This window comes from Phycomyces blakesleeanus (assembly GCF_001638985.1).
Source record: "Phycomyces blakesleeanus NRRL 1555(-) unplaced genomic scaffold PHYBLscaffold_17, whole genome shotgun sequence".
Taxonomy (NCBI): domain Eukaryota; kingdom Fungi; phylum Mucoromycota; class Mucoromycetes; order Mucorales; family Phycomycetaceae; genus Phycomyces; species Phycomyces blakesleeanus.
Window position 1 is genome coordinate 667,495 of NW_017265150.1, and position 18,679 is coordinate 686,173.

General features: G+C 33.8%; 7 protein-coding genes and 1 non-coding gene across 8 annotated transcripts; 3 read left to right on the forward strand and 5 right to left on the reverse strand.

Annotated features, from left to right (window-relative positions):
• Positions 1-92: 92 nt before the first annotated feature.
• Positions 93-1,626, forward strand: PHYBLDRAFT_171000 (hypothetical protein; the record flags this gene model as incomplete). Its single annotated transcript, XM_018436466.1, has 3 exons — positions 93-111; positions 150-564; positions 1,275-1,626. The coding sequence occupies 3 exons, from the start codon at positions 93-95 to the stop codon at positions 1,624-1,626; spliced, it is 786 nt and encodes a 261-aa protein (XP_018288962.1).
• A 1,563-nt stretch (positions 1,627-3,189) lies between these two features.
• Positions 3,190-3,826, forward strand: PHYBLDRAFT_171001 (hypothetical protein; the record flags this gene model as incomplete). Its single annotated transcript, XM_018436467.1, has 4 exons — positions 3,190-3,208; positions 3,393-3,450; positions 3,494-3,551; positions 3,659-3,826. The coding sequence occupies 4 exons, from the start codon at positions 3,190-3,192 to the stop codon at positions 3,824-3,826; spliced, it is 303 nt and encodes a 100-aa protein (XP_018288963.1).
• A 507-nt stretch (positions 3,827-4,333) lies between these two features.
• On the reverse strand, positions 4,334-4,501 carry PHYBLDRAFT_114838 (hypothetical protein; the record flags this gene model as incomplete). Its single annotated transcript, XM_018428418.1, has 1 exon — positions 4,334-4,501. A coding segment is annotated over one exon (168 nt), but the record flags the coding sequence as incomplete, so codon positions are not given.
• Positions 4,502-6,172: 1,671 nt separating this feature from the next.
• PHYBLDRAFT_t188 lies at positions 6,173-6,245 on the reverse strand. Its single transcript has one exon. It is a non-coding gene; the product is annotated as a tRNA-Lys (tRNA).
• A 2,589-nt stretch (positions 6,246-8,834) lies between these two features.
• On the reverse strand, positions 8,835-11,843 carry PHYBLDRAFT_148145 (C2H2-type zinc finger transcription factor; the record flags this gene model as incomplete). The annotated part of the gene is made up of 1 exon (XM_018432019.1): positions 8,835-11,843. One exon carries the CDS (start codon positions 11,841-11,843, stop codon positions 8,835-8,837), a length of 3,009 nt encoding a protein of 1,002 aa, XP_018288965.1.
• Positions 11,844-14,154: 2,311 nt separating this feature from the next.
• PHYBLDRAFT_171003 (Homeodomain-like DNA binding domain-containing transcription factor) lies at positions 14,155-15,410 on the reverse strand (the record flags this gene model as incomplete). Its single annotated transcript, XM_018436468.1, has 2 exons — positions 14,155-14,740; positions 15,352-15,410. The coding sequence occupies 2 exons, from the start codon at positions 15,408-15,410 to the stop codon at positions 14,155-14,157; spliced, it is 645 nt and encodes a 214-aa protein (XP_018288966.1).
• Positions 15,411-15,828: 418 nt separating this feature from the next.
• Positions 15,829-16,842, forward strand: PHYBLDRAFT_148147 (hypothetical protein; the record flags this gene model as incomplete). Its single annotated transcript, XM_018432020.1, has 4 exons — positions 15,829-15,844; positions 15,917-16,199; positions 16,344-16,408; positions 16,553-16,842. 4 exons carry the CDS (start codon positions 15,829-15,831, stop codon positions 16,840-16,842), a joined length of 654 nt encoding a protein of 217 aa, XP_018288967.1.
• A 1,003-nt stretch (positions 16,843-17,845) lies between these two features.
• PHYBLDRAFT_171005 (hypothetical protein) lies at positions 17,846-18,483 on the reverse strand (the record flags this gene model as incomplete). Its single annotated transcript, XM_018436469.1, has 2 exons — positions 17,846-17,964; positions 18,039-18,483. 2 exons carry the CDS (start codon positions 18,481-18,483, stop codon positions 17,846-17,848), a joined length of 564 nt encoding a protein of 187 aa, XP_018288968.1.
• Between the last annotated feature and the right edge of the window lie 196 nt (positions 18,484-18,679).

Genomic DNA, 18,679 nt, shown 5'->3' on the forward strand with positions numbered 1-18,679 from the left:
CCTAGCATCTAATGCTAAGGTCAATATGCACAAAACTTATGGCCTCTCTCTGTCCAGTTCCACACTTCCAGAATGGCAGATCCCTCTCCAATATGTCGGAATCTCCTCGTGGTATGATCGCTCTTTTTCCTCATTGGAAATTTATCTAGGCTATTCACTCATCCACACCATCACACAACGCGATGCATTTGTCACCAAACTTCTCAATGATGTACACTTGCCAACACAATTGCACTCTCAACATTATCTTTCAGTTCGTGGACACGCCACAATCGTCAACTCTCTCATTCTTTCTCGGCTTTGGCACGTCCTTTGTCTCGTTTGGTTTCCAAAGACCTTCATTAACACTCTACGGTCTATTGTTGGTAATTTTGTTATGCGCCCCATGTTTTCAAGAGTAAAATATGCTACATTATGTCTTCCATGGTCTGTTGGGGGGCTGGATCTCATAGATCCGGCTGCTTTACAGTATGCTCTTCAACTTCGATGGCTTATTCCTCTTCTCTTTCCTGCTTGTGCCACACTCTATATTCCTATCCGTTGGCTGTGCGCTCATATTTCTATGTACTCTTCCGCTTTCCCTTTACATTTACTTGATCATATGTTCTTTTTCTTTTTTTTCTACCAGTCGAAAAGGCACTTTTCCTTTCCCTTCTGCATTGTCTTTATTCTTTTTTGCTTATGATAAACCATCTTCCTTAGACATACCTCCTTCTCTTTCTTTTGCTACATGTTTTTCTCTTCCTCTTAGTGCCATATATCACTCTTTACCACATAATACTTTTCTTTCTAATTCTTGCTTTCATCAACTGTTGGTTTCTGATGCTTTCTACTACGATCCTTTACTTCTCTGTTTTCCTCGTCTCCCTCTATCTTCTTGAACAACATGCCCAATCCTCATCAACAGATTTTTCCGCATTGTTGACATGCACACACAGCTTATACACCCCTTCTTTGCCTCTCTTTGCCTCTCTTTGCCTTCCGCTCTCCCACCCTTCCGCTTCCCATGATGGCTCATATGGCACAGTCGATCCTATGCACCTCTCAATATCCTTTGCTTCCTTTATACAACAACTCGAACATTCCTGACGTTCATTTCGACTCCTATGTCCCCTTCCCGATCCAAACCCCCGCCAATCGGTCTTATGCCTGTCACCTCGCCAATGGAATCTCTTCTGGTCTTTGACCTTGCCCACTTCCACCCGCAACATATGGTTTTGGCTTCTACATAACTCTCTTTCCTCAGCTTCCATCCTTCATGCTATTATCCCCAGCTCTGTCACCTCTCCCAAGTGGCGTCTATGTGGTCACTCTAACCAGACTCCTGAACATTTCCTTGTTGAGTGTCCTCTCATTTGGCAAGTTTGGACTATGACCATGAGCAGGTGGATACCACAGTGGCCAGCCCGACCGTCCACAATCCTTCGTGCCTTTTATGCTCTCACCCTCTCGCCCTCTCCTCCTCATATTGACTCGTATTATGTTTTGGATGGTGTTCTTGCCACAGTATGGAAAGCGTACTGGCGCAAAATTTTTGACAATGTACCTTTTGTTTCTGCCAATATAGTTGTTTCTGTGAACAAATTACTTCAATTTTTCTTTCAGTCTTCCCATCTCCTAGACTAGGTCTCTCACTCTTGTGCTCCATCTACTTTCTACTTTCTCCTGTATTATTATTTTTCTTTGTTTTTTTATTCTGTTCATTCTGTTTCCCTTCTCTCTGTAATGTTATCATTTCCTCCTCCTTTTGTACGCATTATTCTACTACATAGACCCCACACTCTGTGTGTTTATCAATCTCTCCCTAGGCATTTACCTCTCCTTCTTTAGGAAGTACGATCTGTTTTCGGGCACTTTAATAATAAAACTTTGTCTCATACAAAAACAAATATTTATAAGAATACCCATTTTTTCAATTGAGAGGAGTGGTTTTTTTTGCGCAAAAACATCTTCCTGTCTCACCAGTTGAAAGTTACAGTGGCACGACATTTCTGGAGTGGGGCACGACATATTTTGTTATGATATTATAACTTGAAGTAGAATGTTAGGTAACTTATTTATAACTCTCTATATGTCCGTTAATACATCGCAGGTAGTATAAGGCTTTAAGTATATCATTATATATTTAAGAGAATGCTTTTACACTTATCCAAAGCTATTATCCTGCCTTATATTAAAATATCTTTATTATGATAAGAATGAATCCTTACGGACCAGATATAATTATCTGATACTGAACAGCAAGTCACAATCTGTAGTCTGGCAAAATCTAAAATAAACTAGGATTAACTCAGTAAGAGGAAGCCGGTGATTGGCTGAAAGAGTAAAAAGGAAATATAGAACTATTGAAGGAAATAAAAGATAATGTTTATTGATGATAATGTTGGTGATATTTATACTATTTTATGAGATACCGCAGTATCCTAGTTTCTATGTAAAGTTCCTTTTACTGCGGTATCTTGCTGAGCAGTGCTCCTCCTTTGCTTGCTTTTGCTCACTCAACGCCTGCGGTTGAAGTAGTTGCTTCTGATTGGAGAGGATTGGAACTGAGTGCTAATTCCAATCCACTCCTCACAGTTGCTGACTCAGGGCTCACAACAAATCAAAACAACGTTTTTCATCAAAAAGGTAGTGCCCCACCCTGAAAATGTTGCTCCCCTAATATTAGCAAAATCATACTTGACTTCTAGCTAAAAGAATAGTTATTAGATAGTAGATAGTGTTGTTAACTGTTCTGAACTATTGCTCCCAAAAAAAGAAATAAGAACAAATCATGTCTCGCATAGTTTTCCTGGCATATTCTGTTCATATTTCCTCCATGATACATTGAATAAATAAGCTGTATCTCCATAAAAATATATTTACAGTAGCTATAAATTATGCACAATATAGATAAGACATACATACATGTATTCACTATAAGCTTTGTCTTATTTAATATGAAAAAATAGCATAACTCTTGCAAATTGAAATTTGGACAAATTTTCTAAATTTTGAGAAAATCCTGGTTCTGAAAAAGGCAGTTTTGAGCCTGTTTCAGATGTCGATTGTCAAATATAGCAACTTATAAATGTCTCTATTTTTCTAGTGAGTTCAGAACATTTAACGACACTATCTATTGTTGTAAATGAGTATTGTCTACTGTTGTAATTGATAATAAGTCTGAAGGAAATACAGTATTAAAAAGAAATGTTTTGTGGTATTTCAGGTACGAAACAATAGAAAAATAAAATATTTGATAATAGAGACGTATAGAAATACTTTGAGACTGTATATAAGTTGTCTTTATTCATAAATAAAAAGTGTCCCTTTTTATAAGAAAACACAATCTGCTCTTGTCATTATGTCTTAGTTTCTTAAGGCTTTCTTCCTTTACTATATTTGGTTATTAGAGTGTATTTACTGCTTAACTAGTGTCAGTGTTACAATTATGACATCAAGTCATAAATTGTACTTCTTTAGCTCTTAGCTATTCTTTTCTCTTTTATACTAGAGCTTTAGGACTTCCTACTAAATTAGCTCCATATCGATCTGACACAGTTTACCTGGCAGTATGATATAATTATCTTAACAATCTTTAAGATATTATCTACAGTACTAGCTGTAATAATTATTGGGCTGATTACTTAATCATTTATATAAATTTTATACTGACAAGATGATAGCTACTACGCTATCCCAATATGAATATGTTCTTATATGTGATAAATCCAATATCCGAGTGTCTGGATCACCACATGTTTCGCGCATTTTAACATCCGCTATAAATGGTAAAGAAGATATCACAAGTTCAGATCCCTTTCTAAAGATATACAATACCTATTGAAATATAATACTTGGAATAATAAAATTGAATGACATATATATTAATAATGTAAAAAAAAAAGATATAGTTTTAATAGCGGATTTGCTTAAATTTCTTTTTCTTAAGTAAGGCCAATCGATTTGACATATTCAAGCAGCATCTTCTACAAGTTTTTGCTGATATTTTGTTCCACTCTTCCAACAAAGCAGCCTTCAGCTCATTCAAAGAATTTTGTCTAGGGCGTCTTGCTCTGATTCTGTAATCAATGATTCCTCATATATTCTCAATGGGACTAAGGTCAAGGCTGTTGGGTGGTCATTGCAAAACATTAATATCATGTTCTTTTTTGAACTTTCCTGCAACTTTTGATTTATGTGTCTTTGAATTATCTTCTTGGAACTTGTAGCTACCACTGCTAGATACAGAAAGAGTATACAAGAATGGAAGAAAATGGTCTCAAAGAACTTCTACATATCTTGGACCATCCATGTTTTCATCTACAAAAACAAGTGGACTAAGTCCTCCTGACTAGATACACCCCCAGACCATAACCATTTTATCATTTCCTCGCACCTTTGGGACAAAGTGATTTGTACCAAATCTCTCACTAGTTTTGCACCAGAGCTTTCTGCTTGAATTTTTTTTATACAGCATAAATGACAACTTGTCACTCCAAATGACTGTTTCCCACTGTTTATTTCAGTCTTTCATGGTTTTGTACTAAGCTCGGCGTTTGGCAATGTATGCCTTGGTAAGAAAAGGCTTTGATACAGGTTTACAGCAAAAATAGTCTATGCTGTGCAAAGCTTTATACATAGTAACCTTGCTGACATTCTTTCCCGTGTCAGCACTAGCATCATCAACAAGATCATCCAAAGTTAAACACCTGTCTTTTTTGAGATTCAAGACAATATGTCTCTTGTCTCTAGGTGTGAGAATCTGTGATCTTCCAGAAGAATTTCTGTTATCAACAGTTCCTCTTTCTTTATATCTCTTTAAAAAATATCAAACTGTTGATTTGGGTACATTCAGCTTGACTGAAATGCTAGCAAAATTATTTCCATCAAGTTGAAGACCAAGAATCTTTCCTTTTGTCAAATCTGAAAGCATGTTATAGGGCCTACGAGAGTTATTCTTTTGTGTGCTTGACATTATAGTAGATTTGTTAATTAGTTTTTTAAGATGTTGAAAAATATAAAATATAGATTATAAAGCAAAGGTGCAAATAGTGCACTAGGGTGCAAAACATTTCTTTCTTAGACTATAGTTAAGCAGTAAATACACTCTAATAACCAAATATAGTAAAGAAAAATATCAGAAACCGATCTGAACAGAGACAAGGACAGAGAAAACAGAGAGAGAAATATAGATAGATTTCTTTATTAAAGAAGTTGTTTGCTTGATCTTTCTATAATCAAATTATATAAGTATTTATACAAATATTTATATCTGCTGATTGGGAGGGATAATTATGTGATTGGTGCTATAAGTGTTCTCTCTAAGAAAATGGATGCAATGATTTGATTGGTCTAATAACAATATAGTCGAAAGGGATTCTGATTGGTCTAATGACTGAGACCAATTGGATGTTTCTTACAGAAAAAAGCCTTAAGAAACTAAGATGTAATGACAAGAGCAGATTGTGTTTTCTTATAAAAAGAGACACTTTTTATTTAGAAATAAAGAACAACTTATATACAGTCTCAAAGTATTTCTATACATCTCTATTCTTAAATTTATTATTTTTAATTGTTTTGTATCTGAAATATCATAATTAGCAAGAAGAAACCAGTGTTTCATTGTAGAGTCTGTTTTTCACTCAATTGTGACATATATATCATATTATTAATATAAATACTGTAGTATTTATATTAATAAAAAAGCATTCAATTCTCTAAATTCCTATTTATTCACAACGTCCTAGCTGGTAGTGGTAATTGTAAAACTTATGCAAGTTAAAATAATATAAAAATGTCAGAGTTGACATTAGTGAATAAAATCAGTAGTTATAAGTCATCAGTAATAGTTAACTTTTTAGGATAAAAGATCTTAACTTTGCCAATTTGTCTTTCATACATGTTTTACATGTTTAAGATAGTGAATATACTTGTAGAAGATATTACTAGACAACAAGCATCTAAGACATATTATTGTAGCTATTCTTTTAGTCAGAAATCAATTATTATTTTGTATAAATAGTCAAGAAATATATTTAATAAAAAGCATCTTTGATTCATATCTAAAAACTATTCTTAAAAACTTGACCATCCCCAGTAGTATTGATTCTGCGACTTAGTTACAAGTGCCAGAAAAGAAATACCAGATCGAGACCTGACAGATAAGAATTCAGTAATGAATGAAAAAAAACACCCAACGGGGGGCTCGAACCCCCAACCTTGGGATTAAAAGTCCCACGCTCTACCAATTGAGCTAGCCGGGTTAGATGGAGTTGACGCGGTACGTTATAATTTTTATTGGCCACAGTACCAGTCCCTTTTTCAATCGATTTCAACCTTTTTAATCAGTCACAAAGTCTCAAACCCCCAATTATAATTTTATTTTTTAATTTTAATTTTAATTTTACTTATATTATTTTTATTTCTTATTCTAAAATTTGACTTCTCATTATTTTTATTTCTATTCTTCTCCCAATTTTCTGAAAACAAATTTCCTTTCTTTTTATTCTTTTCCGAAATTAGTTTTTCCCTCTTTTATTTTTCTATTATTTTTCTTCCTCTCATATTTTATGATTTTCGTTTTGTTAAATTTCCCCTTTATTTTTTCATTTTAAAATTATCTTAGAAATTCTCTTAGTTAATTCTCAATCTTTTATTCTCTAAATACTTCTTTTAACTTAGTTTATTTTACATTAGCATTATTCATTTCCTTTTGCTAGTTCTAGATGTGGTGATCTAGATACTCGGATGTTGGATTTATCACATATAAGAACATATTTATATTGGGATAGCATAGTAGCTATCATCTTGTCAGTATAAAATTTATATAAATGATTAAGTAATCAGCCCAATAATTATTACAGTTAGTACTATAGATAATATCTTAAAGATTGTTAAGATAATTATATCATACTGCCAGGTAAACTGTGTCAGATCGATATGGAGCTAATTTAGTAGGAAGTTCTAAAGCTTTAGTATAAAAGAGAAAAGAATAGCTAAGAGCTAAAGAAGTACAATTTATGACTTGATGTCATAATTGTAACACTGACACTAGTTAAGCAGTAAATACACTCTAATAACCAAATATAGTAAAGGAAGAAAGCCTTAAGAAACTAAGACATAATGACAAGAGCAGATTATGTTTTCTTATAAAAAGGGATACTTTTTATTTATGAATAAAGACAACTTATATACAGTCTCAAAGTATTTCTATACGTCTCTATTATCAAATATTTTATTTTTCTATTGTTTCGTACCTGAAATACCACACTAGATATTCTTTCCCTTCTGAAATTCTTTCTATTTTTCCATTCTAGGAGTAGTTTTTCTTATTTATTTTACATTTTATTACAATTTGTTGTGGGGAGAAAATAAAGCAAAATATAATATAGACAAAAGAATTCGTGAGAACTTGTGTAGGTTGTTTATTTCAAAGGAAAAGTAAAGAATGATAAAATTCGATTGTCTTTCTACACGGAACTATCTACTGATATTTATATGTTTTTCTAATTTGTAATTCAGTGTATGCTTAAGTAATCTTTATCACAATGAGTCATCTTCCAGGAGTATTGTTCTTCTGGAAAGATCCGGAAAGACCAATTGATATGATACTTCTCCAGTCAGATCAGTCCAAGAGTTTTGGTAAAGAAGAGCATTTATGCTATTGGTAATATTTTAGTATTCCGACCCAGATACTCGGGTAATGTTTCATAATATTAGATAGTTGTAGTTGTAGTCTCTCAATTAAATATTTGTATAATAAAAGAAATATGTAGATGAAATATAATGATGCCATATATATAATGTATATGTATTTGTATATCCCATGTCATGGTGATAATAATAAATAATCAATTATGTGTATGATGATCTGTGTATTAGATAATATCATAAAGGGAGATCCGTTTGACTGGAATAGCTGAGGATATTATTTTATCCTTCAGTCTTACTCTCAGATTCAGCAGTAATCAATACTCATTCACAACACAATTGTTTCTCAATTCAAATAACCCTACCTCATTACAGAACTCAATTCTTATTATTATTTATACCTTGCTTTTCTTGTACACATCATACACATAACAAAGTACCATTCATATCAGAGTATGACACGGGGTGTTATAAAAATAATCAGCTTTTAATAAAATTTTGGTTGTCTGGCAGTGTGGTGATGTTGCAGAATTCTTTATAATTCTAGAAAAATTATATTCTATTATTTTTTTTGATTTTCTGACAGGGACCGAGACTGAATAGAAAGTATTTTTTCTATTTGTAGAGCAAAACATCAATAAGTACAGTAAAAAAGTATCATTCTGTCAACAATAACTTCACATAACTACATATCGTATCTTATTTTCTCACTATATTTAACTGAATGAATCAACTTGAAATTAACATTATTTTTATTATATTTTCTTTATAAGCATAATTATTTTTATAATTATGACTTAATAATTATTTTATTTTATTTGTACTTAATGATAGTAAAGAACAAATCACATTCACCACCAGAGATTTTTGTTATCATTTTGGGTAAAAATTGGCACCTAAGCAATATGATTGGCTTAGAGGCCAAAATATTGTAATTTGTTTTTGTACTCAATTTTTTTCATCCAAATAAAGGATGAAATTAAGTTCAGTACTACTTGTGGGCTTTTAAAGTAAGAAAAAAAACTGTTAGGGAAGTCAGAAAGTGTTCAAGTGAGACAAAGGATTTATTAAGGAAAGTTGGGGGTTAGTTTGAGTAACCAAAAAATGACTTCACAGAAATTACGCAAAAAAATTGATGTTGAGAAGAAGAAAACAGAAGGTTCAAATAATAATTATAATAATAATAAAGAAGTAGCATCATTTTATTCATCAAAAAGAATATTATTGAAAATGAACCAGTAGGAACCGAACTTGCTCAAATTTACAATGTAAAATGGGTTGCGGAAAATGTGCAAATCTAACTTACAAACAAGATTCATGTTAGCAACATCAGAATGCTCACCTGTCATTACAGCCTTGGCATAGTTATTGTTTCTGTCATTATCCGTACAAGGAACAATGCTAAGAAACTTAACAACAGAGCCTGAGACAAGTCCTATACGAGGGCGAGAGATTGGATCATCTTTAAAAACAAACGCGCCAAAACTGTTGTTTTGGATGGTGTCATCTTCAATATCTCCAGTGTCGTTGTTGTCCTTTAGCTCTCTCGAGCCGCCAAAAAAGGTGTAATAGAACAAAGATTCATTGTTGTCCTTAATGAACCTCTCTATTCCAGTTCCAGACTTCTCTCGGTTGCCAGAGCTATTAATCCACGACCCGCCGTCAATTACATGTTGCAATGCTACCTGCTTTGCAAACTTTAGACAAACATCCCTGGAAGTGTTTTGGCAATTCGTATGAAACAGATGTTCGCGAATGTGCTTATTGAACTGTTCGCCCTTTTCTGTTTCATAATTGAGGGCTGGGCCAAAACGAATTATATCTTCCTTGAGATGTGTCAAGTAATGAACTTTTGGCTTGGTGCAATATGCCTTGTGGAGCTCGTTCTTGGTTCCTTTATTGTAGTCAAATAATGCTCTGATCAAGCGTTTCACTGCATTATTTACTCTGATAATATAGTTATCAAAGTCTGATGTCACCTGACGAACGAATACCAGAGAACACAATTGGCCAAGTTCAACAAAGCATGGTATTACAAGGTCTAGCTCATGATTTCCAGAGAATTCTGTAATCAGAATTACAGAAAGTATTTGAAGCAGAACCTTGAAATCTCTACCGAGGAATGAACCACTATGTCTCAAGTTTTGGGTGAACTTTCTTGATAGACCAGTTGATCGCGTGTAATCTGTCAAGAATTCTGAAAGTCTTGCTATTGTGGCTGTGTCATTCTTAAGCACGACCTTAACCAAGTCAATTACCATATACTTTGCAACACCAAGAAGTATCGTGCGGAGGATTTCCACTGGTGTATCCTTTTCTGGATCAAATGACTGCAATTCTAATAAGCGGCCAGTCGAACGATCTCTAAAGCTTATCTCGTTTGCAGGCATGTTCATTCCAATTTTTGGAGCATTTGGGATCTCAGTGTCTCTGCCAGGTGACGAGTTTGCAAGAACATAGTGCTCTTGAGTTCGTCTCTCATGGCACTCACAGAAGTAGGACAAGTTCTTCACAAAGTCTTTTGCATGTCTAAGTTCGATGTAGCATCTTCTGCAAGGAAATGTGGTGGCCGGCCCAAGCAATCTGCAAAGTTCCGAATGACATGGCATGTCAGCCTCAATCCAAAGGATGGGAACAACAACCAGAACATACTCATTGTCTTCAGCGGAGAACATTTTTACACCTTTCTCGAGTTTCTTAAAGTCATCAACGATTGCTGGCAGAAGAGACATACCATTTGCACCATCTTTCTTAGGGATTGTAGAAAGAAACTGGATGTTTGCTATCGAATTTCGATCCTTAAAAGGCAAGGCAGTGCATCTCATTAACCAGCTTTCAAACGGATTGTATTGCTTTGAACGATTGCCAGAAGTGTCGTCTGTAAAAAGGATGATTGAAACAATCCTAACTTTGTAAAACACTGCATCGCGATCTACATTACCGGGCAAAACAGAAAGAGGCATAGGCTTCTTCATTGGATGAACTCCAAAAAGAAGAAAGTCATGAGCAGGACTCAATTTGGTAAGGCTACTTGAGATACTGTAGTAGTGATCTCTTTCAACAGGAGTGGTGTCAACGTGAGAGATCTGCTCTACTCTAAGATCAGTAACAGCAACCTCAACGCCATAGCATACAATCGAAATCGCTCTGACCAGATACTCTCTCGCAAAAATGTTTTTATTTGTCATGTGGAACAATTCAATCAAAAAGCGGATGCTGCAATCGTTTGTCTTCAAGTAAATGATGTTTCCAAACCAGACATCTATACCATTTACAGTGTGCATAGGCTGCTGAAAGAGATGGTGGGTTCTCCACTTTTCACCTTGTTCCAAACAGATCGATTGGTTTGGGGTACAATCGGGCATGGACGAGATCAACTTGGATTTCTTTGGGTTTGCCATAAGAAATCTCAAGTGGTCGGACGGAAGGTTAATGTGGGCGAATGCGTTCCCATTTGATCCAGGTACTGATATTCTTTGTGAAGGAAAGACAGGCATCTTGGACTTCTTTCTTGCCTGATAATTTAAAAGAGCATCCAAACGAGGTAACTTAAATGTTCTTCCTATGGGAGTTTCTTGCTGGATCTTAATGATCAAGTTCATCGCAAGCAGTATCTTCTTCAACATTTGCTGGGAGATCATGTCATTATCCCCATCGATAAAAGCGAAAAGGATCATGGTTTGAAGATCGCGAAAAGGATAACAGCTTGTAGGGTCATTTACAGTGCCAATTGTCTCAAAGACTTCTTCTGGGATCTCAGAGTCATCATCGGTCATTGATACCTCATCAGCAGCAGCAGCAGAAGAAAACATGTCAGAGAACGCGTTGAAAACTGGATTACTGTTCATTTCAATATCAAAGAAATTATTGACAATATCGTTTTCCTCGTCTACAATGTTGTCTTCTTCATCCCCGATACTGGAGGAGTCATCTTCGTCACTCGAGTAATCAAATGCATTAGCATCCGGAATAGTGTTCTCGACTATCAATTCGGCCTGCTTGGGTTCGTCGAGTACAGTATTGGTTGCCATTTGATTACTTATATGGTGAACCTTCAAATGCCTTTTCAGTAACCAAGGCTTTTCGAACTCTTTTTCGCATTCGGAGCAGATAAAAACACCTGAATTGATGCTAAAGTTAAGTTCGCCTTGCCTTTTAGAAGGTTGAGTCTTAACGATTTTATACGTTTCTTGTCTTGTATTCTTTTGCATAATAATAAATTGATTGTAAAAACAAAGGGGGAACATGACTTTGCGAAAATAATTGAATTTATAAAATGTGCAAAGATCGATATTTAATGCCAGTGGACCAATTAGAATTTTTTTTTACTTCTTTTCTTTAAAGAAAATATTGCGTGTTTTTGTCTTCTTTTTTATCTTAATTTTCCACTAAATGTTTATTATTTGCATGAGCTTCCATTTGTAAGATATTCCAGTATGTTTATAGTATTTATAGAAGCAGAATTTTGCTTAAAGACTGTAAGCTCAAAGGTATTTATTCTATCAAAGTTTTTTATGTCATTGTGTTTATTAATCATGCAATTCTAGTTTATAAATTAGTTTTTCATCATCTCGGTAAATCAATAAAGAAGTAATAACTATATGTTCCTCTTACAAAGCAACAGAAGACTAGCTATTTACTCCTCACTTGCAGAGATTTGGCTGCCTTTTATTGCAAATGCCTTAATAGAGTCAAAGATAAAATTCTGTTAAATATATATAACTAAGTTTAATTATTAATTATTAGTTTTTCTGCTTTAGCTTTTCTCGAAATTCAAATCTTTATGCTCTTTGGGTTTATTGGCATTTCTGGCACTGGGTCTCTTGGATTAGCTAGACATAGTAGTTTGCAGCAAACCGATTGCATAATTTACAGGCATAAGTACAAACAGTTATACTACTAGTGTTTCTAGTGGTATGGATATACTGGTGTGCTACTGCCTGTGGATTTTATGGTCCAGTCTAGCTTTTTTTAGCCTAATTTTTTTCGAAAATAAAAAATAAATTTTTTACAACCCAAAATTATTTGAAACAAATAAAAATTTGAACCATTTTTGAAATTGTGCAGTACATTTTTTAATAGAAATCTATTGGCCGAGAGTAGTCCCCCCATCCCCCCACTTTTCAGTCCCCCAAAAAAATGAATTTCCTGTTATGGGCAAAATTCGCCCCGTATACAAGAATCCTTTTAAGGAACAAGATTACACAAAAAAATCTGCTGTGGTGTTTAATAGATTGTTGCTTATATAACTTTTTATTATAACTTTCAATAATTTTTATTTATTTAATTATTCAACAAATCAATTGCAAAACTATAAATAGAGAAGTTTGTGGACTCAAATTTTCAGAGTTGTACAAAAACACTGACTGAAAAAATGCAAACCCCCCAAAAATCATTTTTTCACCACCAGAGAAATTTTTTATGTAATCATATTTCCAAAAGAGTGTCAGAGTATACATGTTTATTACATGCCCATATATGAACACATAAATATCTGCGATATATCATGTGGTATTTCAGGTACGAAACAATAGAAAAATAAAATATTTGATAATAGAGACGTATAGAAATACTTTGAGACTATATATAAGTTGTCTTTATTCATAAATAAAAAATGTCTCTTTTTATAAGAAGACACAATCTGCTCTTGTCATTACGTCTTAGTTTCTTAAGACTTTCTTTCTTTACTATATTTGGTTATTAGAAGGTATTTACTGCTTAACTAGTATCGGTGTTACAATTATGACATCAAGTCATAAATTGTACTTCTTTAGCTCTTAGCTATTCTTTTCTCTTTTATACTAGAGCTTTAGGACTTCCTACTAATTTAGCTCTATATTGCTCTGACACAGTTTACCTGGCAGTATGATATAATTACAGTTAAAGCTCAATATAGTGATATGGATGGTGGACAGAAATTTTATCACTATCACTATATCGAATATGTTTTTTTCTTACTCTGTGCATTATTTAGTGATATTTCTAATATCACTGTGAGTGACTACTGTTTTCTAATACGATTTATAGTACAGGATTTTCGGACCCAAATGAGCTTTTTTTGCAAACTTTTGACTTTTGGTAAAAATTAAATGAGCAAAGTTCAAGTATTGAAATGATGATCTTTAAAAATAAAAAAAATCAAATATTTATTTCCATGTCTAAACATTTTTGATGAAACAAGATTGAGTGTCTAACCCAACTTTTGCAATCCTGCTTAGTTATTTGATAGCTACTAGACTGTATTCTCTTGCACAAGGTTTCTTTGGTATCCAAAGGATGCTTTTTGACAAAGTTCTTTAGCTTTGAAAAGCATTTCTCAACAGGATTCAAGAAAGGAGAGTATGGATGCAGAAACTTGAGTGTGTGCTTGTTCCTTTCTTACAGCCAGTTATAGAGAGAGGGATTATAGTGAATCCTGGCATTGTCTATGACCAGGTGATAAGGGCCAGCATTTGCATTATCCAGCTTCTCAACTAATTGCTAGACAAACTCTATAAATATTGGGTCTGTAAAATATTAAGTTTAGTTGCCACTTTTATAGAAAAAACATAGATAAAAAGATGCTTTATATTGCTTCTTTGAGCGCTTACCTGTAGTGCCGCCATTCACAATCTTTGCATGATATGATTCAACGCCTTCTGCTGAAAGAGCAAATATAATTGTCACATTCGTTGCTCTCTTGGTTTTAGTTTTAACAAAGGCTGGTGCGCCAGCTTTTGATTGAGAGCGGCCTTTAATCATGTTGATATTAAACTCTGTCTCATCAATAAAAATACAATTATAATTGTATAAAATCCCTTCAGGTTGAAGGTTTAATATAAAATCCTTTATTTTGTGACGAGTCTCTTCATTGTTTCTCTTCTCTTCTATTGGAGTCGACCTCTTCAGTGTAATCCTTTCAACATTATTTAGAAAGTTGCACAGAGTGGATACACTAATGCTCTGAATGTTGTCAAACTCTTCCAAAAGTAGAATCTTTAATTCCTCTAGGGTGATGATATTGTTTTCATTGACAGTGTTGATAATAAATTGTTGATGATGATCCTGAATGATACTTCTAAGGTCACTACCTAATGACTGATATTTGATTATTCCCGTCTTTTCAAACCTATTTATAATTCCACGGACTGTCTGTCTGGAAATATCAAGCCCTCAGGAAATCTGCGTGGGAGTCTTTGAACGGTTTGCACTCTTTTTAATAATAAGATCACTAATATGTAGACCTGGTGAGCTGTGGGTGCCCAGATCTCTTGACAGTCTTTTTGTTCTAGTTATTGGCAGATAGTATTCTGGATTCTGACATTTTATCAATATTAGTAGCTTTATTTTTAGGTGCTTGAGTTGTGTTTGAGTGGAAAAGTAACTAAGAAGTTGTAATGTAAGTAGAGCTTGAGATGGGATAGTACTGCTTAGGCAATCAGATTGAATATGAAAGAGAAATAAAAAGAAGTTGAGCTTGTGAAAGATAATATTTATTCAAGAGAATTTGAAGCTATTTATATGAGAGAACTACGGATAGAGATACAGACAGATAGAAGAAGAAGAATGTTTTTATGCAGATGGATGTATCTGCTTGCAGTAGTCCTTTACTGCTGCAAGAAGTACATTTGTGACTCCCAATTACAACAAGGTAAAGATCAACCCTCAGAAATTAATGTCATTTTAAATCCAGTCTATATTACTATTTCGATACTTGAACTTTGCTTATTTAATTTTCACCAAAAGCTGAAAGTTTGCAAAAAAAGCTTATTTGGGTCCAAAAATCCTGTATCTGTCATAAATATCACTTTAGATGTCTTGCCATTAATTGAAGGACTTTTATATTTATAAAACCTTTTATTCGAATACAACAAATAAAATAAATGTAGTAAATATTACTCTCTTCGATCTTACAAATACTCTTATAAACACTCTTACAAACGTTGTTGTATTAAAGAATAATTTCCAATTATATCCTATTTATCATACTTTTATCATAGTTTCCTCTATTATTTGTATCAACTTTATTATTTGTTTTTATATATACTCACCTCATGTAGATATAAAATAATGTAGATTATGATAAACCTTTGTTATCTAAAAAGTATAAATACTTTGCACTATGACTATCAGTAAATAATATCTTTCTTAAATCTGTTCTCTTTATCTAACCTTACTTGTCTTATCTGTCTTATAACTCTATACAACTGTTATAACATGAGCTCTCAAAAAAGTACACTTGTATAGTTATAGATATGCTATTGGATTAAATAAATATTATATATACTAATAAAACTATATATAGCTACTAGAGATCACAAGAATATTAACTACTGTGCAAAAGATGGTGTCAACAATGGGTCAATTTTGATAGACATTGTTATCGAGTGGATTACAGAAGACAATAATTTCAGTCATTGGAAAGGAGGGGAAACAAAAGACACAATAAAGGAGACACTTTGTTCTGAAATAAGAGAGATCATGATTAAGCATGGCATCACACATCAAAGCAATCAAGATATCTGTGGCAAGCTCCAGTACCTCCAAAATAAATACAATGATATATACAAGTTCATTAACCAGACTGGGTAAGGAATAAGATATAAAATAGATGAAACAAGCAATGAAGCCAAGCAGAATGAGACTACATTCAAAGGTGAACCTCTAAATTAATATATAAGATAATAAAAAACAATGGAACCTAAGTATTGATATTTTGCTATTGTTCATAGAGATCATTATAAAAAGATTCAGATACTATTATATTCTGGAGCTAGTAATGGGCAAAAGACTATTGGTAATCAGGTCTAGTTCCATGGAAAATAGAGAGCCAGTTGATGATAATGCACTACTATCATATAGTCTGATAATGAGTAATGAAGAGAGAGAAGAAAAAGAGAGAGAAGAGAGAGAGAGACAGGGGAGCTGGAGGGCTGCAAAGATATTGGTAAGAAATCATCATTGTCCAACTCTACACAGCAACCAACAGCAACAACTTCGGAATCACATAGGCCATCAAAGCGAGCTCAATATAATATAGATAGCAGTATTTGCGAGGTGGTAAAAAACTATGCTGATATAAACAACAGACACATGGAGCTGTTGGAAAAACAGCATGAGTCTACAGAGAGGCACAGAAAAGCAAAGGATGAAGAGCAGAGATGGGCAAACATAGAAAATGAGAGGATTCAGAACAGAAAGCTGGATATTGAGCAGAAGCAAGTTGATTAAGAATGTATCAACTCACTAAAGGACTTGGGGCTTTCTGCCAATGAAGTGTTAGAGAGAGTAGACAAGATATTTATATAAAATATCTTAACCCCCCTGTAAGATATATATGATAAAGCAAAGAATAATATCTTTTGAATATACTATCTTCAAGACAGTAGATCAAATAGATTAACTGATTAAATCTAGTTAAGCTATACTTAATTGTTTAAGTATATAGAGATAAAAAGCGGTTTTAACAAGATAAAAATGTTATTTTATTATTACTAAACTTTCTTGCATTATGAATCTCACTATAAAAGTGAAATCTATATTAATTTATATTTTTATATTACTATTATTGCTTTAGTATAATTCTTTTAATTCTTTTCCTCTTTTCGTTACCAAGCTCACTGGAGAGCAAATCCTCTGTGTTCTGATCTTCTACTTTCTTTTCTGTCTCTTTCTTGGCACAGTCTACAGCATTGAAGTTTTTGCCTCCACAGTTTAAGAGTAGGTTGTGGAAGACACAACAGCATTGGATCCAGACCTCAATCTTCATCACTTTCTTCTTGTTTGCAATCATCAATTTTAGCCTTCTTAGGCTCTGGAAGCAGCCTTTTAGTATGCCAATGCAATGTTCAATGGCCATACGTGCATTGACATGCTTCTTGTTAAAGGCAATATTGTTTTCAGGCATTGATCTTGATGGGGGCTTCTTGTATATGCAGACAAGATATCTGCTCGAGGTATAGGCCAAGTCTGCCAGTAGGTATTCATTGTCAGAAAAATATTGTTCAGGAAATACACACAAGAAAGTGTATTTATACACACAAGAATCGTGAGCTGATCCAACCCATCTGGTATGACAATGTCTTATCACCTTTTCATCGCCACATACAATAGTTGTCGAGATGCAATACAATGATTTTCTAGTGTAGAAATCTTCACCCTTCCACACTGGCTTGCACTCCAAAGATATGAGGGTCCCATCCACAAACCTGACACACGAAGGGAACATAGTTGCCTACTTAATTCTATTGCTGATTATTTTTCTTTCTTGAACATCCAGCCAGATGACATACTCTTTTTCTATTGACATGATTGCAAAAATGAATCTCCAGCTGAAGTTGTTGACTGATCCTTCTAAATAATTTAACAGACATTCGTTGAAAGTAAGATTTACATATATATTAGAATATTAGTTAATTAAAACATACCAGAGATAGACATCAATCTTGCAATCCATCCTATGAAGGCACTAGTACTATACATACCCAGTCTTTCCAATGCTACCATTATCTGAATTCCTGGTTCTGTTTGCTTTTTGGAAGAATTGCTTCTGAACACCCAGTGACCCTGAATCATAGCAAGTATGGCACAGAATGAATCTTTGTTCACCCGAAGTTCTTGTCTGAATCTGTCATTGTCCAGCTTATTCATCAGCCAGTCAATATGATAGAGAGCCCGAGGAATCATGCTTCTTGCTGACAGATATCTTTGACTAGATATGATCTGATACATTGCAATCTCAGGGATATTGGTGACAATGTTAAAAATGGGGTTGGGTTGTGACACCATGAGCAATTGACAAGCAAGTAGTCTTTCAAGAATTTTGTGCTTGAGATTTGTAAGAATAATCTGTCTGTTGTTTAATTTAGACATATCAAGTAAAAAAATAAGCTTGTTGTATAGATATAAAGATGGAGAAAAGCAAGAAAGTAAGGTAAAAGGTGAAGAAAACAAAAAGAAATTGATAAAATCAGGTACTATTATATATCATTTACTATTGAACTGCTATTGACGTTTATACTGATACAAAAAAAACAGGATAATAGATACACAATATGAATTTCTATTG